Here is a 26,401-nt window from a genome sequence, read left to right as displayed (position 1 = left end):
TCCCCAGTTGATGTGTGAACCATGGTACGATACCCGAGCAGAGAAAATGGCAGCTTCTCGTGCCGTTGTTTGTAATTATCTATCATTTTCCTTAGTATCTTCTTGATGTTTTTGTTGGCGGCTTCTATAGCTCCGTTCATTTGCGACCTATATGCTGTGGAATTCTTATGCTTGATCTTGAAATTTTCACACATGGCCTTCATTAGATCACTGGTGAGATTGGCGGCATTGTCTGTGATGGTTGACTTTGGCACTCCGAACCGACAAACAATGCGATCCCGAACAAAATATGCAATGACCTTCTTAGTTACAGCTTTGTAAGATGCGACATCGACCCATTTTGTGAAATAGTATATGGCCACTAGAATAAACCTATGCCCATTTGAAGTAGCGGGTTCGATTGGATCGATGACATCCATGCCCCAAGCGGAGAAAGGCTAGGGTGCACTTGTTGCATTGAGTTCATTGGGTAGAACTCATGTCATATCAGCATGTATCTGCATTTGTGACATTTCTGAACATACTTGATGCAGTCTGTTTTCATAATCATCCAAAAATACCCTGCTCTTTGTATTTTCTTCGCTAAGACGAAGCCATTCATGTGAGGTCCACAAGTTCCGGCATGTATTTCCTCGAGAAATCTGGATGCTTCCTTGGCATCGACACACCGTAGTAACCCCAAGTCAGGAGTTCTTCTATATAGAATTCTTCCGCTTTGAAAGAAATGGTTGGCTAATCTTTGAAGCGTATGCTTCTGAGTATAGGTAGGGTGCTCTGGATATTCTCCTTTTGCCAAATATTCCTTGATGTCGTGGAACCACGGATTTCCATCGCTCTCTTCTTCAACATGAGCACAATAAGCTGGATGTTTATGAATTCCTATTAGGACAGGATCGATGAAGTTCTTGTCTGGGTGTTGTATCATGGTAGATAGAGTGTCCAATGCATCTGCGAACTCATTTTGAATTCTCGGAAGATGTTTGAATTTTATATTTGTGAACCTTTTGATTAGCTCTTGTACACAGTGCAAATATGGCAATATTTTGGTGTTCTTTTAAGCCCATTCTCCTAAAACTTGATGCACCAATAGATCGGAATCTCCAATTACCAACAGCTCATGAACATTCATGTCAATGGCCAACCTGAGTCCCAAGATGCAAGCCTCATATTTTGCCATATTGTTGGTGCATGGAAACCTGAGTTTTGTAGATACCAGATAGTGTTGGCCGGTTTCTGATACCAAAACAGCTATGATACCTACTCCTTTGAAGTTTGCTGCCCCGTCAAAGAGCATTCTCCAACCATCATTTGTTTCAGTGATATCTTCTCCCACGAACGACACCTCCTCGTCTGGAAAATACGTTTTCAATGGTTCGTATTCTCCGTCTACGGGATTTTCTGCCAGATGATCTGCCAATGCTTGTCCTTTGACCGCCTTCTGTGTTACATAGACGATGTCAAACTCACTCGGCAATATTTGCCACTTTGTTAACTTACTCGTAGGCATGAACTTCTGAAAGATATATTTCAGTGGATCCATCCTCGATATGAGATATGTAGTGTATGCACAGAAGTAATGCCTCAACTTCTGAGCTATCCATGTCAAAGCACAGCATGTGTATTCCAGCAAAGAGTACTGGGCTTTGTAGGGTGTGAATTTCTTTCTCAGATAGTATATTGCTTGCTCCTTTCTTCCGGTTTCATCATGTTGTCCCAAAACGCAACCGCAAGCTCCATCCAGTACTGACAAATAAAGCAGGAGTGGTCTTCCTGGCTCTGGTGAGACCAGAACGAGCGGTTTGAATAAATACTCCTTGATTTTGTCGAAGGATTTCTGGCATTCTTCAGTCCAACTTGTTGCAGCATCTTTCCTCGGCATTTTGAAGATCAGCTCACACATCACTGTTGATTGTACTATGAAGCGGCTGATGTAATTAATACACCCTAAAAATCTCATCTCATCTTTCTTATTCTTTGGGGGTGGCAAGTCTTGGATTATTTTGACTTTTTATAGGTCTAACTCAATTCCTCTGCGACTGACGATGAATCCTAACAATTGTTCGGCAGGGACTCTGAAAGCACACATTGCAGGATTCAGTTTCAGACTATACCTTCGAAACCGATTGAACAATTTCCTCATATCCGCTATGTGATCTGTACTCCTTTTGGATTTGATGATAACGTCATCCACATACACTTCTATCCCTTTGTGTATCATGTCATGGAAAATAATTGTCATGGCTCTTATGTAGGTGGCTCTGGCTTTCTTCAGACCAAATGGCATCATTTTATAACAATATATTCCCCATGGCGTGATGAGGGCTGTCTTTTCAGCATCCTCCTCATCCATCCAGATCTGATGGTACCCTGCGAAGCAATCCACAAAGGATTGGAGTTCATGTTTGGCACAGTTGTCGATCAATATGTGTATATTAGGCAACGGGAAATCATCTTTGGGACTTGCTCTATTTAGATCTCGGTAGTCAACACATACTCTGACTTTCCCATCTTTCTTCGAAACTGGCACAATGTTGGTCGACCAAGTCGGGTACTCGACCACTCTAAGAACCTTCATTTTGATCTGCTTGGTGACCTCCTCTTTTATCTTCAAACTCATATCCGTCTTGAATTTTTTGAGCTTCTGCTTTACCGGTGGACATGTAGGATTGGTGGGTAACTTGTGAGCTACTATGGATGTGCTCAAACCCGTCATATCGCCGTAGGACCATGCAAAGATATCTTCATATTCTTTAAGGAATCTGATGTACTCTTCTTTCTCTGAAGGTGATAGATGAATACTTGTGCGTGTTTCCTTGATCAGTTCGGAATCCCCTAAGTTAACTGCTTTAGTTTTGTCCAAATTGGACTTTGGCTTATTTTCAAAATTTCCCACTTCTCTGATGATTTCCTCAGGTATCGTATCATCTTCCAGGTCTTCTGAATCACTATCCTTATGTTGCGTTATCTCATTACATGTCACAGTCACAGGTTCATAGGGATAGGTAATAATAATATTGTAAAAAGAGAAAATGTAGAGAATAATAGTAAATACGAAAAGTAGCAATGCATTAATTGAAATCTTTAAAATGTTAACAAATGCTGCTCGATGACTCGAACCAATAATGCAATAATCGTCCATTGTAGAGTTTATATAGAAGAAATAACGTCTAAATTTCAAAGGTCGGAGGCGGTGGTACCCGATTTGGGGATTAGTACTTGCCAAAATTGAGGCGAGTACTATGTAACGACATAGTCTTGTAATAAATGATGAGATGATCCATAAAAGGTAAGAGAATCGTAGAAAGAATCCATGATTGATTGGATTTGGGAGAGATTTGAGGGAGGTGGATAGGGTTTGAGAGGAAGAAGAGAGGAACAGAGAGAATAAAGGCGGCTGTCTCAAGAGAGTGAGGATTAGGGTTTACGGTTGGGTAATTAAATGTTAGGGGTTAATCGTGGGTCGTTGTTCCAAACGGGTTATGCCCGGATTTTAAAGGGGTTATTTTGTTTGGGATGGAAGGTTGGGCTAAATATTTAGGCCAAAAGTAACTCAAAATTGGGCTATAAATTAAAATACACGAAAACTATTAATAAATAATTTATAAAACTATTTAATGTGTAATAAAATATTACTTGTGCAATAAAGTGATTGAAAATAATAACTTAACATTATACAAATATAAAAAAGCTATTTTAACTCAAATAATGTAATAAAATGCAATTATGCATGAATATAGGCCATTATTGCAAAATTATGTAAATAGCTTAAGAAAACACAAATATGCTTAAATAAAATAAACTAAAATATTTTGAAATATATATGTTGATGCAAATAATAACTTTATATAATTAAACCATTACAAAATAATTTAAGGGATAATTAATAAATAATCCAGTAATTTAAATGCGAAGAAATCAATTTTGAAGCTCTAAAGATGTGGAAAATTATAGAAAATACTTGTATAATTTTTACAAATTAGGTAATGATGTAAGAATGCCATTTTGAAAGTATATATACTATTTTAAAAATATGAGGGCAAAATTGGGTATCAACAGCTGCCCATCTTTAATTGGGAATGATGAAAGAGTTGTCGGGTAAAGAGAATGATGACCAATTTTGGTCGAATTGAGTATGGAATGATGTGATTTAAAAAACTGGAGGCCGAACCCTGGTTCCTGAGTTGCCTACATACCCCTGTTGTTTCGAAAATCAGGCCGTGTGTAGTTCTAGATCCAACGGTGAACGAAACTGATGGAGTTGTTATAGGAATGGTCGTATGTTTCGGAAAGGGTTCTTTTGGATAGGATAGTATCGGATGAATTTATGCGGAGTCATGAATGTGAATTTGAAACGTCACGGGTGTGTCATGAGGCAGATATCTGAACGGTCATAGAGTATAAGGTAAGCAATTACTGGTAATCGATTACGTTTGAAGCAATTGAAGGATGTGAACGTTGCGAATGGAAACCGGAGCGAAGATTGCTCCTATTTGTAGAACGGTTACCTCCAGGATTACCTGCAAAACATAAAACACGGTGCATGCGAATATATATATGGGATATTGCGAAAATTTAAACGTGATGCAAATTCCCTTTGGACCATGAAGGCTGTCTTTGAACGATGAGGATATCCTTAGACCATGACGTCCTGGGACATGAAGCGTATGATAAGGGATTCACAGGCTATGAAATGGTGTCCTCGAGCTATGAGGATGGTGCCTCTTAACTATGACGCCTTTGAATAATGATGCGCATTTTCGAGAGATCCTCAGGCCATGGAATGATGTCTTCCGGCTATGAGGATGATGCCTTCGGACTATGACGCCTTTGGACAAAATGGCGATGTTACAGCCAATGAAATGCAAAGATATGGCAATATCTATCGTTTGATAAAAGAAACAAGTGATGCTTGGTTATATGCGAGGACGGGACAAGACAAGGCTTAGTCTTGTATAAGATGAGGGTCTTGTTTAGCCCGATGCGAAAAAGGGAGAGAATACTTAGTCTCATGCAGGGAAAGGAAATGCTTAGCCTTATGCAATTACAGAGGCTATGCTTAGCCTCACGCAAGAAGTGGAGATAGTGCTTAGTCTTATGCAAAGAAAGGCAGTGCTTATCCTTATCCAATTATTGAGGCAATGCTTAGTCTCATGCAAGAAATGGAGACAATGCTTAGTCTCATGCAAGAAAAGGAGACAATGCTTAGTCTCATGCAAAGAATGGAGACAATGCTTTGTCTTATGCAAAGAAAGGGAGACAGTGCTTAGTCTCAAGTAAGGAAAGGTAGTGCTTAGCCTTATGAAATTATAGAGGAAATGCTTAGCCTCACGCAAGAAGTGGAGACAGCGCTTAGTCTCATGCAAAGGAAGGGAGACAAGGCTTAGTCTCATGCAAAGGAAGGCAGTGCTAAGCCTTATGCAATTTCGGAGGCAATGCTTAGCCTCATGCAAGGAAATGACACAATGCTTAGTCTCATGCAGAGAAAGGCAGTGCTTAGCCTTATGCAATTTCGAAGGCAATGCTTAGCATCATGCAAGGAAAGGAGACAATGCTTAGTCTCATGCAGGCAGTGCTTAGCCTTATGCAATTATGGAGGCAATGCTTAGCCTCATGCAAGAAGAGGAGATAATGCTTAGTCTCATGCAAGGAAAGGAAATTCTTAGCCTTATGTGAGAAAAGCAAAGGATAGCTATGAGAGGGTGAAGTATTTTTTAGCTTGATGTGTTGCGTTTGGCAACCTTGTCGTTTTTAAGATAGTGATTTTGATGTGTGTATATTTTTGTGAATATTCCTGTTGTGTTCATTGTGCCTTCATTCAAATCAAAGGATAACTGTGACACATTTAGAGACATTGCAACCTCTCTCTTTTTTTTTTTAGAATTTTTAGGGTCCTCCTCAAAATTCTGCCCCAGTTTAAATGCATACTTCTGACAATACTCTTTGGTTGTTCCATACACGATGAAGTCGATTGAATTGCGATCTTGCCCCTAATTTCTGACCATGGGAAAATGAAGATTTTATTAATATGTGACCGAACCCACAGGGCTGCCTACGTATCCCCTCTTAAATAGGAATTGGGTCAAGCGTAGTTCAGTTACATCAAGTGAAGAAGTGCGAACAATCCTAAACATAGTATCTTTTGACTGTATCTTAGTTGATAGGTTTTGGTCAAATCTCTCCATCTATTTCTACAAGTATAAGTGCTCCTCTTGTCAGTACCCGATGAACCATATAGAGACCCTACCAATTGGGTGAAAACCATATAGAGACCCTGCTGTTTGTATTTTCTTGGCTAAGACGAAGCCATTCATGTGAGGTCCACAAGTTCCGGCATGTATTTCCTCGAGAAATCTGGATGCTTCCTTGGCATCGACACATCGTAGTAACCCCAAGTCAGGAGTTCTTCTATATAGAATTCCTCCTCTTTGAAACAAATGGTTGGCTAATCTTCAAAGCGTACGCTTCTGAGTATAGGTAGGGTGCTCTAGATATTCTCCTTTTGCCAAATATTCCTTGATGTAGTGGAACCATGGATTTCCGTCGCTCTCTTCTTCAACATGAGCACAATAAGCTGGATGTTTATGAATTCCTATTGGGACAGGATCGATGAAGTTCTTGTCTGGGTGTTTTATCATGGTAGATAGAGTGTCCAATGCATCTGCGAACTCATTTTGAATTCTCGAAAGATGTTTGAATTCTATCTTTGTGAACCTTTTGATTAGCTCTTGTACACAGTGCAAATATGGCAATATTTTGGTGTTCTTTTAAGCCCATTCTCCTAAAACTTGATGCACCAACAGATCGGAATCTCCAATTACCAACAGCTCATGAACATTCATGTCAATGGCCAACCTGAGTCCCAAGATGCAAGCCTCATATTTTTCCATATTGTTGGTGCATGGAAACTTGAGTTTTGTAGATACCAGATAGTGTTGGCCGGTTTCTGATACCAAAACAGCTATGATACCTACTCCTTTGAAGTTTATTGCTCCGTTAAAGAGCATTCTCCAACAATCATATGTTTTAGTGATATCTTCTCCCATGAACGACACCTCCTCGTCTAGAAAATACCTTTTCAATGGTTCGTATTCTCCGTCTATGGGATTTTTTGCCAGATGATCTGCCAATGCTTGTCCTTTGACCGCCTTCTGAGTTACATAGACGATGTCAAACTCGCTCGGCAATATTTGCCACTTTGTTAACTTACTCGTAGGCATGGACTTCTGAAAGATATATTTCAGTGGATCCATCCTCGATATGAGATATGTAGTGTATGCACAGAAGTAATGCCTCAACTTCTGAGCTATCCATGTCAAATCACAACATGTGTATTCCAGCAAAGAGTACTGGGCTTTGTAGGGTGTGAATTTCTTTCTCAGATAGTATATTGCTTGCTCCTTTCTTCCGGTTTCATCATGTTGTCCCAAAACGCAACCGCAAGCTCCATCCAGTACTGACAAATAAAGCAGGAGTGGTCTTCCTGGCTCTGGTGAGACCAGAACGAGCGGTTTGAATAAATACTCCTTGATTTTGTTGAAGGATTTCTGGCATTCTTCAGTCCAACTTGTTGCAGCATCTTTCCTCGGCATTTTGAAGATCAACTCACACATCACTGTTGATTGTACTATGAAGCGGTTTATGTAATTAATACGCCCTAAAAATCTCATCTCATCTTTCTTATTCTTTGGAGGTGGCAAGTCTTGGATTATTTTGACTTTTTATAGGTCTAACTTAATTCCTCTATGATTGACGATGAATCCTAACAATTTTTCGGCAGGGACTCCAAAAGCACACGTTGCAGGATTCAGTTTTAGACTATACCTTCGAAACCGATTGAACAATTTCCTCATATCCGCTATGTGATCCGTACTCCTTTTGGATTTGATGATAACATCATCCACGTACACTTCTATCCCTTTGTGTATCATGTCATGGAAAATAGTTGTCATGGCTCTGATGTAGGTGGCTCTGGTGTTCTTCAGAACAAATGGCATCATTTTATAACAATATATTCCCCATAGCGTGATGAATACTGTCTTTTCAGCATCCTCCTCATCCATCCAGATCTGATAGTACCCCGCGAAGCAATCCACAAAGGATTGGAGTTCATGTTTGGCACAGTTGTCGATCAATATGTGTATATTAGGCAACGGAAAATCATCTTTGGGACTTGCTCTATTTAGATCTCAGTAGTCAACACATACTTTGACTTTCCCATCTTTCTTCGAAACTGGCACAATGTTGGCCAACCAAGTCGGGTACTCGACCACTCTAAGAACCTTCGCTTTGATCTACTTGGTGACCTCCTCTTTTATCTTCAAACTCATATCTGTCTTGAATTTTCTGAGCTTCTGCTTTACCGGTGGACATGTAAGATTAGTGGGTAACTTGTGAGCTACTATGGATGTGCTCAAACCCATCATATCGTCGTAGGAACATGAAAAGATATCTTCATATTCTTTTAGGAATCTGATGTACTCTTCTTTCTCTGATGGTGATAGATGAATGCTTGTGCGTGTTTCCTTGAGCAGTTCGGAATCCCCTAAGTTTACTGCTTCAGTTTTTTCCAAATTGGACTTTAGCTTGTTTTTAAAATTTTCCACTTCTCTGATGATTTCCTCAGGTATCGTATCATCTTCCAGGTCTTCTGAATCACTATCCTTATGTTGCATTGTCTCATTACATGTCACAGTCACAGGTTCATAGGGATAGGTAATAATAATGTTGTAAAAAGAGAAAATGTAGAGAATAATAGTAAATACGAAAAGTAGCAATGCATTAATTGAAATCTTTAAAACATTAACAAATGTTGCTCGATGACTCGAGCAATTATTTCAAAGCAAAATACTGAAAATGTCTCAAATGCTTAAAAGTAATTGATGCTAATCTGCCAAGCTACCTAGGAACTCGACGGGCCCGGGATGTTGCAACAGTCCAGTTTTTGAGAGCAGTTCCTTTCCCCACTGTCTAAATGGTTAGGTCTTCCTCTTCCTCCTCCTCCTCAACTATCGCACAGCAATCCATATCTTCTTCATCCAGAAACAGTTTCCACATGCCAGCTAATACTTCATCTTCCTCAGATCCCCACATTATGTCAGCTTGATGTAATGTCTGGTGCAGAGGTGGTACTGGTTGTTCCAGTGGATAATAAGGACCACGCCATGGTGGCGACCAATCCTGGTACTCTTGCCAAGTATATTCATATCCAAGCCCAAACGTTGTGCCATGACGTTGCGGTTGTACGGGTTTGGTGATCCCTTGGATATTTTTTCCAAGACCCTTGCCAGGTTCATATCATGTCCATATTAATACGCTTTCTATCTTGTTACTCCACCATCGATCCTTTTCAATTGCATTGACTCGCTCAATGCGATGGTACGTTTCTCCACCCAGCTTCTTCCTATTCTCGATGACTAAAATGGTCTGATTGATGTAGATGGGGTTGCTTCCATCCCTATGGATAATCACTTCTTGATGATTCCATTCAAATTTGACAGCCTGATGCAGAGTAGAAGCCACTGCCCCAGCGGCGTGTATCCAGGGTCATCCCAACAATAGATTATAGGTAGCAGATATATTTAGCACTTAGAACTCAACATCAAACCAGGTTGGGCCCATTTGTAGGTTGAGGTTAATTTCTCCGATTGTGGCTCTTTGGAATCTATCAAATGCCTTTACATTCATAATTCCCATCGGTAACTCGGGTAGGCCTTTACCCAACCTCTTTACAGTAGTTAGTGGGAATATATTGAGACTTGAACCCCCGTCTATCAGGACCCTAGCGATGAACTTATCCTCAAATTGCACTATGTGGTGCCCTTTTATGACTTAGTCCTTCTGGTGGTAATTCATCCACGTGAAAGGTGATTTTGTGGCTTTTCAGTACCTGCTCGACCATGTTGGCCATCTCCCCACTAGTGATGTTGTTGGGTACATTAGCTTCACTCAGCACTTTCATCAAGGCATTCATGTGTATCTCGGAGTTTTTTAGCAGTGACAAGATGGATATCTGAGCGGGAATTTTGTTCAGATGATCGACAACAGAGTATTCCCTTGCTTGTACCTTTCTCCAAAGGTCATCAAGGCCAGTCTCAACAACAGGCGGCTTAGATGCAGCTTATTTGCTTGTTTCTCCTAGGTGCTCAGGTGTATAGACTCTGCCAGTTCTAGTCATGTCATGCGTCACACCTGTTTCCTCCATTTTTACTTTTCCTTTTCTCCTTGCTTCCGCAACATAATTGTCACGCCCCGAAATCGAGGAGCGCGACCGGCGCTCAACCGAGTAAACCCAATCGAGCAAGCCTAGTTTACATTAACCTCTCATCATTACTCATGATATGCCCCGTATAGTTATTATCATATACAATTGATATCAATCATATTAATAGTCCTCATCCGCACACAAAATAATATAATTAGAACACATCAACTTTCTTACTGGCGCTTAAGTACGTCAAAAATTTCTGGGGTGTTACATTCTCCCCCACTTAAGAACATTCGTCCTCGAATGTTTTAAAAGTCACTTCTAATAATAGTTAACATCCTGTTAACTCCAACCATTATTCATAGGCACTTATGACTACATGGGTCTTATACTTCCCATCCAAAATCTCAACTTACTTATGGCCTTAAAATTTGGTTATATTTATAAATTATTAAAAATTTCGGCAGAGTTTCCCTTGTAACTGGGCCTATTCACCTGTAAGAGAATCCTAGAAATCAATCCAAAATAACATATAGATAATACCACTTTGCACCATATATATGAAATCAACAACTATGACTCTCAAGGCCAACTTTATGATCTTTCTTACCTTTGGTCGTATCATTGGCTTTTCCTTCCTCCATTACGAGGACAGTTGGGTACCTCACACTGTCATGTGCGTCATCCCTTTAATCCTTAGGCCTTTCTTATTTCGTAGCACGATGTACAACATTCCTTGGTATTAACAATGGAACTCTGACACTAACTCATAACCTTTACGCACGATCGAGGATAGAAGAAGAGAAATATTTCCTAAATGTCGTTGTAGCCTCCCTTTTATAAGTATGGCTGACAACACACCGATAAGAGGGACTCTACTAACACAGCTCCATGAAGCCTTAGGACTCCTAAACCATGCTCTGATACCGGGTTTGTCACACCCCAAAATCGAGGAGTGCAACTGGCGCTCAACCGAGTAAACCCAGTCGAGCAAGCCTAATTTACATTAACCTCTATTCATTACTCATGATATGCCTCGTATAGTTATTATCATATTCAATTGATATCCATCATATTAATAGTCCTCATTCCCACACAAAATAATATAATTAGAACAAATTAACTTTCTTACTAGCGCTTAAGTACGTCAAAACTTTCTGGGGTGTTACAATAATCCCATGGGATAAAATCAGACTTGTAAGATGGCGTGGGGGCTACCATCACAGTGAAGGGTGTAGTTACCTCGACTTCAAATGGTGCTTGGGTTTGTACCACAATGGGTGTGAGGGTGACCGGAGACGTTTTAGGATCGTCCCCCTCTCGAATGAGTCCAATTGACCCATCCGGATCCTATTCCTCGTCGGTCTCTATCACATTCACACCCTCACCTCTTTGATCCGGGAGAGAATTGTTATGAACATTTGGTGCAACTTCCTTTGCATGTATGACCTTGTTGTCGATTAGTGTCTGCATCTTATCTTTCATTGTGCGGCACTCATCAATTGTATGACCCTTCAGTCCTAAATGATAGGCACATGTCTTGTTCGGGTTAATCCACTGAGAGTAATTCTCCATAGAAACGGCAGGGATGTGAGTGATATAACTGGCAGCCTTCAATCTCTCATATAATTGGTCTATGGGCTCAGCGATTGGGGTGTATTGTCTAGGTGGTCTGCGGTCGAAGTTTGGTCGTGGTTTTTGGTAGTTTTGGCGGGCGGGTGGTGGTGAGTGGTAATATGCGGGTTGAGTATTATAGGCGTGGTAGGTGGTAGCAGGTTGTTGGTATCTGGAGGGTGAAGGCTGGTATATGGGTGGAGGCATTTGGTATGTAGATGGAGGTGTTTGGTTTGTGAGAGGAGACTTAGGACCCTGGGCCACCATTATGACTCCCACTTCTTTCTTCTTAGAAATACTTCCTAATTGCAATGATTTATTCGTGGCCTGCAGTGCCTCGAACGTTTTCACCATCCCACTCTTAATCCCTTCTTCTATTCTTTCTCCCAGCTTGATGATGTCGGAGAATTTGTGATTTTCAATAACCATAAGCCTTTCATAGTATTGCAGGTTTTGAGCTCTGACGAAGAACTTATTCATTTGTTATTTTTCAAGTGTTGGTATTACTTTCGCGGCTTCAGATCTCCATCGAGTAGCATATTCGCGAAAGGCTTCTGTTGGTTTCTTCTTGAGGTTTTGAATGTAGAAAACATCTGGTGCATTTTCTTTGTTAAACCTGAATCTGTCCATGAAATCTGACGCCATGCTTACCCAATTAACCCACTTCTTCATGTTCTGACTGATATACCAAGACAACGCATCTCCGGTGAGGCTTCACATGAACAGTTTCATACGGATTCGTTCATTTTTTCCCACTCCTACAAGTTTGTCACAATACGTCCTTAGATGCACTTTCGGATCACCAATTCCATCGAACATTTAGAACTTTGGAGGTTTGTAACCCTCCGGCAGTTCCACATCTGGTTGAATTCACAAGTCCTCATAGTTTAAACCTTAAATGCCTTTACCACCGTCGATATTTTGAACTCTGCCAGTGAGCTTCTTGAGTTCTTCCGCCATGTTCTTAATGAGCAGGTCTTTCTTGGTTAATTCATGTATGTATAGGGTTTGTTGTGGAGTGTGGGGTAAGGTTTCCACGTATATGGGATTACTTTGATGAACTCCGGGAATCTGGGCATAAGGGTGGTCATTGGTTGAGTTTTGGGGATCAGGAGTGGGTTGCGGTGCATTCTGGGAAGTGTGATAAGTGGTAGTTTGTGGGTATGGAGTTAGATGATGGTGGTGTTGTTGAGGAGTAAGTGTTGGTGGAGGGTTAAGGTTTTGAGGAGGCGTAGGGTACTGGTGTAGTGCAGGAGGATTTGGCGGTGGATTTTGGTTTTGTGTGTTTTGTGGTGGTGCTTGGTTTTGGGTAGTTGGATTTTGATGGTTAATATCAGGGACATTGAGGTTGAGAGAAAGGTTTACCAAGTTTTGGACCTGCTCAAGTTCTCCTTGTAGCTCTAGGATTTTCTGTTCCAGACATAAGACTAGTTCATTTTATGCCGGAGTACTTCGGCCATCCGAAGTTTCGACATTTTCCGCCAAGGTGGCGTTGTCCTTCCCGATACCACTCAAATCATCCATTTTCCCTTTCCCTTTGCTTTTGCCTTTAGGATCACTCGGTGGAGGAGGAGGTAGAGGACCTCTGGATCTAGTGTGATATGCTGACGATGCCAGTATGCACGAACCAACCTTGGGGAGTGGGAGTAATCAAAAAGAAAGAAAAAGAAAAAGGTACCCAAGTTAGTAAGGGGTATTGAAAGAATGCTTGCAATATTAAACATGTTTTGCAAAATCATGTAAACTTTCGCTTCCTAATTTGGGGACCTCGTTGTGCCCGGGGTAGGCCTAAGAGACACATAGACTTGGAGAAAATTGATCCCAATAATTACGTCATTTCATTAATGTGAAAATGAGCCAAACCTTCACTAAATTGAAAATAATAATAAAGCTACTAATGGCATTTAGCCTTATTACAATTGAAATCTAAAACTAAGCTAGAAAACAATAAAGGACATTATTTGCTAGTCTACTTGGTCCTTGAAGGACCTTCTCCGTGCTTGTCTCTTTTGACTCCATCAATCAATTTCCCCAAGTCGCGCATATCCAATAATAAATAAGCCTTTTCTAGATTCCCTCTTTCACTGCCATCCGTGTTTTGACAATCCGCAAGCCTCTTTTCTCATATTTCCCTCAAGCTCCATCAATCCTTGTTCTAGATATTCCAATCTCTCGGTGGACTTAGTGGAAATTTCCTTCCATTCATTTATTGCCTCCATGTCCACTTTATGTTGTTCCAGATGTCTAGCTTCAGACTCAAAAACCCTTTTGCGAAGCCTTCTATACTGGACTTGTGCCTCAGCAGCATCATCAATGATCCTATTTTCCAAATTGACCCCTGGCTTGACGTCTCCCGCTATGTCATCTACCAACCATGATGGATAGAAACACACATGACCGGCATGGTACCTGTCTGGATCGATAGTCTCTCTTTCCACAATGACCTTCTGGTTCGACATATGTTGCACCTCAAACTTGAAAGGAATGATGTCCCCTTTGAAATCTGCCTTGTACTGAACCATGTTGGAAACCCGAGGTATGACCTGTTTTCTTCCTGCTTGTTTCATTACCCTTATAGGAGTATAAGGATAAATGCCTCGCAACCCGGTCAATTCCAAATGAGTAGTATCCCTCGACCTGATGATGAACTCACTACTAGGAAACCACTCAAACATCCAATGTACCTTCTCGTCTGTCAGATTACTGAAAAAACGTACCCAACTTACAGCACTTCCAGGTTGTGCGAACCTATCTGGGATTAATGTCAATTTCTTTGGATGGTGATAAGCTATGTAGTCACTCAATGGCCGTCGTAGAAGCTCTTGGCAATATTTTCCCCTCTGAAAGTTCTCCAATAGCTAGACTTGCAGTAATAGATTACAACCTTCAAAATGTCTAAACCCCTGCTTGCACCGGTCTAGAGTGCGGTACAATTCAGCTATGATCATAGGGATGATGATGTAGGTTTGCCCGTAGATGGCTTCCATTAAAGTTCTTTCAACCGTAGCTAAACAAGTGTGAATCCTTCCCCCTTTCATTGGAAATATCAACAAACCTAAGAAGCAAATGATGAATACATAAACTCGGTGGTGCATCCAACCTAAGGAGGTAATGGTAAGTTCCTCATGATGAAGACGGTACGACTTACTATGCCCATAACGCTCATAAAGAAACCCAAAAGGGATGTAGGATTTCTTTAAGCAAAGAAATTCTTCATTTTTCTTAAAGCCCAACATCTTTAGAAAACCACAAGGGGTACGATTCTCTGGTACTAATAACCCCGGAATATCCCATGGCAGCTTAGCAAAACCTCCTATTTCTTCTAATAGAGGAGTCATTTCTATGTCACCAAACCTCAAAGAGAAGGTGTTAGGCCCTCTTCGAGGTCCACAACTATGGGTCCAGGCCGAACATAAGACTATGTGGATTATAATTAGGCGAGATGATCAAATAAACAAAGAGGATAAAAGGTCGGAGAGTTTTATTATAACACAACGAGAGTGGGTACATCTTGATGACTACAAGGATATAACTATAACGATTTATATTAGATGACTAAGTGTATGAAGGAAAGGGGGCCTAAGTTTTTTAGCCTAAAGGATCACCCTGTACAACATAAATAATACTTCGCAACTACTTTTAGATAGGAGTTGCTCATATAATTCAACAGGCACAGACTATCATCTCCTGCTACCCAATTAATATGTTAAAGTTATTTACCTAAAGGCGCTCTAATTCAATTCTAAGTCGTACCATATGCGTGCACTACCCGTCTCATGACTATGATCCAGGAGGCATTGGACCTCTATTTGGGTGGTTCTAGGCTTTACTTAGGCTGCTCAAAATGATAAAACTAAGCGACATTCAAAACAAGTAGGACTTCACGTAAGGGAAGTTAAAGGCCCAAGTTAGCCTCCACACGTAAAACTAATGCACGCAGACAGATTTTACATTAGACAATAGATAATCCCAGAATTGAGGCAAATTAGAATCATTAACCCCTATAGACATGGTTTCTTTGTGACTTTGATTTTAAGCGCACATGCAGTGTTGATTATGTTGAAATAATGAATTGACATATTATAGGTGTTACAAATACTATAGGCATAATTTCTAAATGAGGCAATAAATCCATTTGAAAGCTTGAAATAATTACCCGCGTTTGATTTTATTAGCATACTTTCTAGGCGAAAAACAACATCTTATAGGCAGGATTTCTAAGAGTTGGTAATTGAAACTGATTCTATAATACTTTGTCCTTATAGGCATGTTTTCTAGGCGATCAATATGATAGAAATAGCAATAACAATAGCTAATTAATCAATTAAGATCCTATAGACATGATATCTAGATGAGGATCAGTAGGACATAAGTTAATAATAATCCTATAGGCATGGTATCTACTGAATATGTTGAAGTTACGCAAATTTAGCGAACAATTGTTGACACTAATTTCCTATAGACATGTTGTCTAATAATGCAAAGTAGTAGGCGTAGTAAAACAGGTTGAGGGTGTGATTCCCTATAGGCATGGTTTCTACTTGTGTACATGGAAACTAAATTGCATATATGGCAGGTTGAATAAAATAACAAGTCATGTAAATCATATTGGCATGTTTTTTTACCCTTTTATGCAAATATTAGAATATACCCGTTTTTTCAATTTCACTAACACCCCAATTGTTTGTTATTATAAATTATTATAGGCCCAAAGAATATAAATATAAATATTACACGTGAATAAGGCTACAGGCCCAAGAGCAGGCCTAAAAATGAAGATAACCCAGCGCTTCCTAGGCCTTCAACAAGCTCAATTTCCACAAATATTATGCCCAAGTCCAAACATCTCAAATACGAGACTATGCCTATCAGCACAACCCAAAGTCACAAAGGAACTCATGTCAGGCCAAACGGTCACAAATTGACCACATGACCCAAATAAATTATCAAATCACACAAAAAATCAATTAAGCAACCCCGTTTACAGATTCAGAAAACACAATAAGAGAGGCAAGCTAAATGTCAGAGACAGCTTAAGTTCCACCAGCAAAGAGGCAAGCTAAATGTCAGAGTTGACATGAGTCTCAAATGGACCCCGAGCAGTGCTCACACTAGAGATGTCAATAAAGAGAGTTTTGGTAGCCTTGGCTTTCAGCCGGCCAAGAGCGATAGATTCAGAATAATATAGATAATAGATGAGAGTGAGAGAACAGTGATTAAGTGATAGAAATTGAAGAGGTGCACTTGTACTTTAGAAGCAGACATAGTAGAGTTGATTAAACACGGAACATGCCAGTTAAGAGAATCAACAAGACTTAGAGGACAGGTTGGTATTACAGGTTCAAACACTTAGCAAGAGATAGCACATTGGCAGGAAAACATATTGAGAGTTAGGGGAATCAAGTTTTCTGAGATTATAATATCAACATATAAGGGTGCACAATGCCACACAAATTCAGAATAGAGCATTAACCTAAAGGATTTCAAATGTCAGTCTAGTACAATGAAAGTTCTAGCATGACAGTTCTAATAAAGTCCTAGATAGCATATCAATATACTCATGGTACAGCTTGGCCAATATCATGAAAAACTTAACATGATGCAGAATAGATCATAGTACAGAAACTTATGGCATAAAAAAGGGTAGATTAGCTACTCATTAATATACATAAGAGGGAAAATGGGATGTTTATCTAAAATCTTAGGTGGTGATGAAGATCAAGATTACAAATAGCAAGGAAGCAGTATTACAACATGAAACCCATATAGTTGTGGCTAGTATGCAAAGAACAGTCGATTTAACACAAGACTCGGCACTAAATGATTCATTCAAAGTAGAGGGACATTTTCATAAAGTTTTAGTAGTATCCAAAGCAAGGCATGAAGGAGATTCTATAACTAACAACAGATAGTCATGACAGTCAAATTTAAAAGAACACATAAGATAGGGATGCATTGAAACTCAAAACTAAAACATGTTTAGATGCTAGAAAAAATATAGAGGTATAGAACTGATTCTAGAAAAGAACAAGGAAAACCAACATAGAAGTGCAGGCCATATTGAAGAACACATATTAGCCTAACACAAACTAAGAACAAACAGGAAACTATTATAGGTACTAAAATGCATTCAACTATCCAAATATAGAATAATATGAGAGTATTGAACGATATCATAGCAGTGCAATATCAAAGATTCACAAATAAATCATGCTCACGGGATCCAAACACATATAGGTATGCAGAAGAAAAATATTTACCATTGCAAAGGTTAAAAGAACTAACCAGTAGCAAAATTAGACATGCAACAGAATAATAAGGAGCTTAGAATACTGGTAGCAAGAACCCAGATCTACGATGCTTCAGAGTTCACAAGAGCCTCGTAAGGGCCCCGAGCAGTGCTTGCACCGGATGAGGTAGATAATATTATGTCCTTGGCTCTCAGCCTGTCATGCCCCAAGACCAAGGAGCGCGACCGGCGCTCAACCGAGTGAACCCGACCGAGCAAGCCTGTTAGATTTCATTCTACCCAAACTCATCCATGAATAGAGTTAATACATATTATCATTAATTAGATTAAAATGTGTTCATGTCTACAATACCAATTCATCTCCAATAGTTTCATCATTTTTAAAGTCTCAAATGGGCAAGTAATACATCCACAACATAACATAGTTTGTCTTTCCCCAGCACATATACACAACCCACACTATGTCTTCGGAGCCTCTATAGATAAAGAAGAGTACAATGATAATGCCAGTAATAAGGCCCCGGCTATACCTCAACCATAATACAAAAAGAACAAAAGATACATGACCCCGGGATGAAGTGGGGCTTACCAAGTCAGCTAGGAAGAAGGTGTACTGCTATCACTGATCAATGTCTCCTACTGTGGAACCACCTCCATCCATTTAAAGATGCAGCGCCCCCAGCAAAAGGGATGTTAGTACCGTCGAATAGTACTAGTATAAAAACTAAACACCAATTTAAGAATTTAGAAATACAAGATAATTATGATGAACCAGTGCGGCAATAGAATAATATAGATAACCGTCTCAACCATAGCAAGCTTATTAAAAGCTATCAACAACATTTATAGGATTTAAGATGAGATCCTCTATAACCATCTTCACTCAAAGCGGTCCCGCCGCCTCACCCGATTTATGCAGGTGGAGGTGTACGTATAATACCACAACTAAAATCAAGCGGCCCTGCCGCCTCACCTCAATGTATGCGGGTGGATGTATAACCACAATACCAAGAACCTACACAAAGCGGCTATGCTGCCTCACCCCAATATATGCGGGTGGTGGTGCCACAAAAATACCAAAACCATACACAAAGCGGCCGTACCGCCTCACCCCAATGTAAGCGGGTGGAGGTGCAGTCCCACAATATCATAATCCCTACACCAAGCGGTCATGCCGCCTCACTCCAATATATATATACGGGTGGAGGTGTTTCACAATCTCTATACCATAATCCCCACACAAAGCGGTCATGCCGCCTCACCCCAATGTATGCGGGTGGAGGTGTATCACAATCACAATCTCTACACTCACTAGAATTTATAACATATGGATACATAATCCATAGTTTGGGACACATCCTCAATTTATAATAAAATATGATAAGAGCATTTGAAACACGAATTGAACATATATTTTCACCACAAAACTTATCGGAATACTCCATTTGTAATCAACATCTCGGAACTTACAAGGATAATGGGAATTCCAATTCTTAAAGAAGAGTTTAGCCGACATACCTCAATTGAGCTTCCTTAAACTCTAAAACGTTCCGGAATTCTTAGCAACTTTAATCTATTTTTAAAATATAACAAATTGAACCACAATTAGGAAGATGATTATGGTTCTAGTTCATTTGAGCATTTTATCAAATACTAGGTGTGCATTAAGGTTTCAAGACCCTTTTATGGAGGATTCCATCATCCCACAACCCAATCTTTACCATTTTTAGCTCAACAATCTTCCTACATCCTTTGATAACACATGCATGTAAAATAACCAATCCTCTTGCCAAGAAATTATCTTGCTTATTATCCATTTCTACACAAAATTCGAAATTGAGGGTTAGGGTGTAGAATCTTATCTCTAGAATGAAGACCTAGTGAATTTCCCTTCTTAATCTTCCAAAACATGGGCAAGAATTGAAGGACAAATATTGGAGAACACTGTCTCACTCTAAAATGTCAGAAAATAGCTCAAAAATGACCCAAAGAGTGTATTTAACGAAATAGGGTCGGGTTTTAAAAACCCAAAAATGGAGCTCCGGAATAAGGTATGTGATCGCATAACCGATATGCAGACCGCATATCGGTCGCATGGTTGGTTACAAAATAGCCAAAAGAACTGTCTATGTATGCGGTCACTATGCGGTCCGCATAACTGTTATGCGGTCGCATAATGTACCGCATAACAGTTATGCGGTCGCATAGTCGATCGCATAGTTGCTTCCAACTAACCCAATTAATTGCCTCACTCTACGGCTATTATGCGGTCTGCAGAGTGGTTCTGCGGTCGCATAATGGACCGTAGAAATGCACTGTTACACCAAATATTTTCCTTTACTTTCCGATGCATTGTTCAACCCAAAAAGTCTGAGCCGTGGCGAGCTTGGCGAGCAAGCTCGCCGCGAAGAATTTCTACAATCCTCAAACACGTAAGCCTAGTCCGACACCATGAAACATTATTTTCTTTGCAAAATTTACCGGGCTTACCACTTAAGTACTTCGAAATTTTCTGGGGTGTTACACAGCCGACCAAAGAGCCAAGTATTTCAGAGAAGATGAACGAGTGAGAGAGGTATTGAGTGTAATAGCAGTGATAACTTTGGTCCTTATAGGGGAATTGGGAAGGGGTTTATATAATGGTGGGAATCGAACAAATAAATAAGGAAATAATCAATCAAACATAAATATGGAAAGAAAATACCACATGCAGTCAGAATCATCAAGGAAAAAAGGAAAAGGGAGTGAAAACCAAGTGGCGGACCACTTGTCTCGTTTGGAGGAAGAGGGGAGGCCGCATGATGGCCTTGAAATCAATGACTCCTTCCCCGATGAGAACCTCTTGGCTATTTCAATGAAAGAGGTGCTATGGTTCGCGGATCTAGAAAATTTCCTTATGTGTGGAATCATCCCAGATGAGTTCTCTTCAAACCAAAGGAAGAATCTCAAACGGGATTGTCAAGATTATTATTGGGATGAACCATATCTTTTCCGGATTTGTACAGTTGGGGTGATTAGAAGATGTGTACCGAAAGAAGAGCAAGGTGAAATTCTTGGGGCTTGTCATTCTTCTCCATATGGTGGTCATCATGGTGGAGCAAGAACGGCGGCCAAAGTGCTAAGTTGAGGTTTTTATTGGCCCACTCTTTATAAGGATGCTAGTGAGATAGTGAAAAGATGTGATAAATGTGGCCGTGCCGGTGGAATCTCAAAGAAAAATGAAATGCTTCTCACTACCATTTTGGAGATTGATATTTTTGATGTGTGGGGTATTTACTTCATGGGTCCTTTTGTAAGTTCTTGTGGAAACACCTACATCTTGGTCGCGGTAGATTATGTGTCCAAATGGGTTGAGGTCGTTGCTCTACCCAACAATGAGGCGAGAAGTGTAGTGGCATTCTTGAAGAAGAATATTTTCACAAAGATTGGCACACCGCGGGAAAATATAAGCGATGAGGGGTCACATTCTTGCAACAATACTCTCGACACCTTACTTAGCAAGTATGGTGTTACTCATAAAGTCACGACTCTGTATCACCCATAAGCTAGCGGTCAAGTAGAAGTCTCCAACCGGGAGATAAAGAATATTTGGTCCAAAATAGTGAATGCTAACCGGGCAGATTGGTATAAGAAGCTTGATGATGCATTATGGGCTTATCGGATGGCTTAACAAACACCTATCGGAATGTCGCCATACCGGTTGGTGTTCGGAAAAGCTTGTCATCTTCCGGTGGAACTTGAGCACAAGGCCATGTGGGCTCTAAAGAAGTTGAACCTTGATTGGGATGTAACCTCCAACTTAAGGGTTGCACATTTGAATGAATTGGATGAGTTCCAGTACCATGCTTATGCAAGTTTGTCCTTGTATAAAGAAAAGATGAAATATCTACATGACAAATGCATCTGGAACAAAGAGTTCAAGGTAGGCAATCTTGTGCTGTTGTTTAACTCAAGGTTGAGGATGTTTCTAGAGAAGCTAAAGTCTAAATGGAGCGGTCCTTTAGAAATTGTGGGTGTGACACCTTTTGGTGCATTTGACTTGAAGAACAAAAACAATGAAGTATTCTGAGTTAATGGTCACCGGGTGAAGCACTATTTGGGAAAAGTTGGAGATAGCTACATCGTGGCGGTCATTCATTTCAATTGATGTTATTCTGCGTCGTGCCAAGACATTAAATCAGGCACTTCTTGGGAGGCAACCCATATTTCTTTTCCTTTTTTCTTTTCTAATTAGGTGTTTTTTTGTCCTAACTTGATTTGAAGTGTGCTACAAGGCTGAGTGTGACTTACAAGAACTGTGGACAAAAATGTGGCTAAGTGTTGAAAGAAGTGCGGACCGCAGTTGATTTGTGCGAACCACACAATTAGGAATGTTGTAGCAAAAGAGCAATGTGGCTGCAGTTTTTAATAAGTAAGAGCAACTTGAATTAAAAAGGAAAACAAAATAAGTGTATGATTCTGAAAAATATTCCTTGATAGTGGTAACTCTTGATGTAATGGTGCTTAAAGAAGTAGGGAGTTAATATATATATTGATGTAAAGGTGCAGTTATGGTTTGACATAAGTGTGGGGTTTTGAATGTTAAATTGTATGTATCAAAGTGCTTAGGGAGGTATAGTCACTCTTACATCCAAATTGTATCCTACCCATCCTGTAGCCTACATTACAACCAATTAAAGTCCTCCTACATCCAAATTGTATCCAAATTACAACCAATTAATGTCCTCCTTGATCCTTGACTGAATGAGCTCAATTAGTAGAGTAGTACACTACGGGCAAGCCTATGGTTCATCTTTTGTGGCATATGAATGTTGTTTCTGAGAATCAGCGAATTCCTTCTATTTTGAAGTTCCTTATTGTTCTTAAATTTTATTGTGTGTGGAACTACTCTCTATTGTCGTGTGAGGGAACTTGATTCATGAAGGAAGGGTAGTTTCATTGACCTCTGTGTTAGAGTAAGTGATTAGTTTGTGAAAAATGCGTGGTGCTTTTGAATCAAATCTTGAGGCTAGGATGTTATACTATTGTGCTTAGTCTATCTTAAATACTCTTGGTTTGATGAGTTAGGAAAGTTGTTTAAAAAGGTCGTGTCTTTATAAAGTGTAGTTTGATTGCTCGAGGACGAGCAATGATTTAAGTGTGGAGTGTTGATGGTAGGCTATAATCTCGTGTTTTAGTCGCCTATTTCACTCTAATTTACTGCACTTTAATTGAGTTTGAGCTTTAATCGCTAGTGTTTTGCACTAATAGTGTGTTTTATGCCTTGTAGGAGTGATTCCGAGCTACGTAGATGTTATGGAATGAATTCAAGCTATTTTGGAACTTTGAAGTCTGAGTAAAAGCCCAAGGATTAAGTTGGGATCATGTTGGGGGATCAATGGACAATAGTGCACTTAACGAGAGAAACGAAAAATTGAGCAGGACGCCACCCAGGTGCGCGAGTGCGCACTGGGCACGCAAGTCAGGAAGAACATAGTCCAAAGTGCGCGGCCATATGCACGAGCACACTCCCAGGTGCTCGGCCGCACACGTTCAGTTCCGGAAGATATCCTAGTTCGCGTAGGAAAAGGTGTTTTCGATTTGGCCCGACCCTACTTGGTATATATACATGAAAAAATGGTATTTTCTGGACTTTTGACACATCTAAGACCAAAGGAGGCTAAGGAGAAGTGTGAGAAACAAGAGCACAAGGATTTCACCATTCAATCCTCACTCAAGACAAGAGTTTGGATCGTTTATGCGTTCCTTTAACTTAAACTTATTTGTGATAAATTACTCCAAATCTATGGAGTAGTTCTCTTTAGGGTTTGATGAATTTGGTGTATTGATATTTGTTTATGGATTATAACTCTAGTTTTTATGTATTGAATCATTTTGGATGATTTAATTGTTGCGTCTATATTCACATGTTCATGTAATCGAGAGAGGCATAACTTGTGATATCGTTGCATTATCTTGTTGGTTGAGTTAATTAATTCTTCTTAGTAATAGAAAGAGACTAGTTGAATTATTGTATACCCACCTAATTGGTATGTATATTAATTAACCCCTTTGAGACTATAATCATGTTTCTTGGCACCCACATTACAAGCCTTACTCATTTGTTTGAATTGACCATCTATTTTAACCGTGTACCTCTCATGAGCACTTGAAATTATTATGAACTGTGTAAAAGTTGAAGGGTGGGGTAATTGGTTTGGCTTTTGAGTGGAACTATTGAAATAAGGAGAAATGTGCACGGTTTTAAAAAGCAAGAGCCACTTGAATTGAAAAAGAAAACAAATAATTGAATGATTGTGAAATATATTCCTTAATAGTTGTAACTCTTGATGTAATGGTGCTTAAAGAAGTAGGAAGTTAATATATATTGATGTAAAGGTGGAGTTATGGTTTGACATAAGTGTGGGATTTTGAATATTAAATTGTATGTATCAAAGTTCTTAGGGAGGTGAAGTCACTCCTATATCCAAATTGTATCCTACCCATCTCGCTGCCTACATTAAAACCAACTAAAGTCCTCTTTGATCCTTGACTGAATGACCTCAATTAATAGAGTAGTACACTACGGGCAAGCATATGGTTCATATTTTGTGGCATATGAATGTTGTTTCTGAGAGTCAACGAATTCCTTCTATTTTGAAGTTTCTAATTGTTCTTAAATTTTATTGTGCGTGGAACTACTCTCTATTGTTGTGTGATGGCACTTGATTCATGAAGGAAGGGTAATGTCATTGACCTCTGTGTTACAGTAAGTGAGTAGGTTGTGAAAAATGCGTGGTGCTTTTGAGTCAAATCTTGAGGCTAGGATGTTACACTATTGCGCTTAGTCTATCTTAAATACTCTTGGTATGATGAGTTAGGAGAGTTGTTTAAAAAGGTCGTGTCTTTATAAATTGTAGTTTGATTGCTCGAGGACGAGAAATGGTTTAAGTGTGGGGTGTTGATGGTAGGCTATAATCTCATATTTTAGTCTCATATTGCACTCTAATTTACTGCACTTTAATTAAGTTTGAGCTTTAATCGCTAGTGTTTTGCACTAATAGTGTGTTTTATGCCTTGTAGGAGTGATTCCGAGCTACGTAAATGTTATGGAATGAATTCAAGTTATTTTGGAGCTTTGAAGTCTGAGTAAAAGCCCAAGGATTAAGTTGGGATCATGTTCGGGGATCAACGGACAAAAGTGCACTTAACGAGAGAAACAAAGAATTGAGTAGGACGCCACCCAGGTGCGTGAGCGCGCACTGGGCGGGCAAGTCAGGAAGAACACTGTCCAAAGTGGGTAGCCATATGCGCGAGCACACTCCTAGGTTCGCGGCCGCGCACGTCCAGTTCCGGAAGTTGTCCTAGTTCATGTAGAAAAAGGTGTTTTCTATTGGGCCCGACCCTACTTGGTATATATACATGAAAACCCAGTATTTTCTAGACTTTTGACACATCTAAGACCTAAGGAGGCTAATAAGAAGTGGGAGAATCAAGAGCACAAGGATTTCACCATTCAATCCTCACTCAAGACGTGTTTGGATCGTTTATGCTTTCCTTTAACTTAAACTTATTTGTGATAAATTACTCCATATCTATGGAGTAGTTCTCTTTAGGGTTTGATGGATTTGGTATACTGATATTTTTTTGTGGATTATAACTCTAGTTTTTATGTATTGAATCGTTTTGGATGATTTAATTGTTGCATCTATATTCACATGTTCATGTAATCGAGAGAGGCATAACTTGTGATATTGTTGTATTATCTTGTTGGTTAAGTTTATTAATTCTTCTTAGTAATCGAAAGCAACTAGTTGAATTATTGTTTACCCACCTAATTGGTATGTATCTTAGTTAACCCCTTTGAGACTATAATCATGTTTCTTTGGCACCCACATTACAAGCCTTACGCATTTGTTTGAACTGACCATCTATTTTAACCGTGTACCTCTCATGAGCACTTAAAATTGTTATGAACTGTGTAAAAGTTGAAGGTTGGGGTAGTTGGTTTGGCTTTTGAGTGGAACTATTGAAATAAGGAGAAATGTGCACGGTTTTTAAAAAGCAAGAGCCACTTGAATTGAAAAAGAAAACAAATAATTGTATGATTGTGAAATATATTCCTTGATAGTGGTAACTCTTGATGTAATGGTGCTTAAAGAAGTAGGGAGTAAATATATATTGATGTAAAGGTGGAGTTATGGTTTGAAATAAATGTGGTATTTTGAATGTTAAATTGTATGTATCAAAGTTCTTAGGGAGGTGTAGTGACTCCTATATCCAAATTGTATCCTACCCATCTCACTGCCTACATTACAACCAATTAAAGTCCTCTTTGATCCTTGACTGAATGA

The 26,401-nt window shown here is 39.6% G+C and overlaps 3 protein-coding genes across 3 annotated transcripts; 1 reads left to right on the top strand and 2 right to left on the bottom strand.

Annotated features, from left to right (window-relative positions):
- Positions 1 to 481: 481 nt before the first annotated feature.
- Positions 482 to 925, bottom strand: LOC138897264 (uncharacterized). The gene has a single exon (XM_070183226.1). The coding sequence runs from the start codon at positions 923 to 925 to the stop codon at positions 482 to 484; it is 444 nt and encodes a 147-aa protein (XP_070039327.1).
- Positions 926 to 8,291: 7,366 nt separating this feature from the next.
- Positions 8,292 to 8,672, bottom strand: LOC138897263 (uncharacterized). The gene has a single exon (XM_070183225.1). The coding sequence runs from the start codon at positions 8,670 to 8,672 to the stop codon at positions 8,292 to 8,294; it is 381 nt and encodes a 126-aa protein (XP_070039326.1).
- A 13,081-nt stretch (positions 8,673 to 21,753) lies between these two features.
- Positions 21,754 to 22,137, top strand: LOC138897262 (uncharacterized). Its single transcript, XM_070183224.1, has one exon. The coding sequence runs from the start codon at positions 21,754 to 21,756 to the stop codon at positions 22,135 to 22,137; it is 384 nt and encodes a 127-aa protein (XP_070039325.1).
- Positions 22,138 to 26,401: the final 4,264 nt, after the last annotated feature.

This window comes from Nicotiana tomentosiformis, chromosome 8, assembly GCF_000390325.3.
Source record: "Nicotiana tomentosiformis chromosome 8, ASM39032v3, whole genome shotgun sequence".
Taxonomy (NCBI): Eukaryota; Viridiplantae; Streptophyta; class Magnoliopsida; order Solanales; family Solanaceae; genus Nicotiana; species Nicotiana tomentosiformis.
This window is presented reverse-complemented; position numbering and strand designations above follow the sequence as displayed.

Coding starts and splice junctions, on each gene's coding strand:
- LOC138897264 (XM_070183226.1), bottom strand. CDS start 925: ATGATACAACACCCAGACAAGAACTTCATCGATCCTGTCCTAATAGGA.
- LOC138897262 (XM_070183224.1), top strand. CDS start 21,754: ATGTCGCCATACCGGTTGGTGTTCGGAAAAGCTTGTCATCTTCCGGTG.
- LOC138897263 (XM_070183225.1), bottom strand. CDS start 8,672: ATGCAACATAAGGATAGTGATTCAGAAGACCTGGAAGATGATACGATA.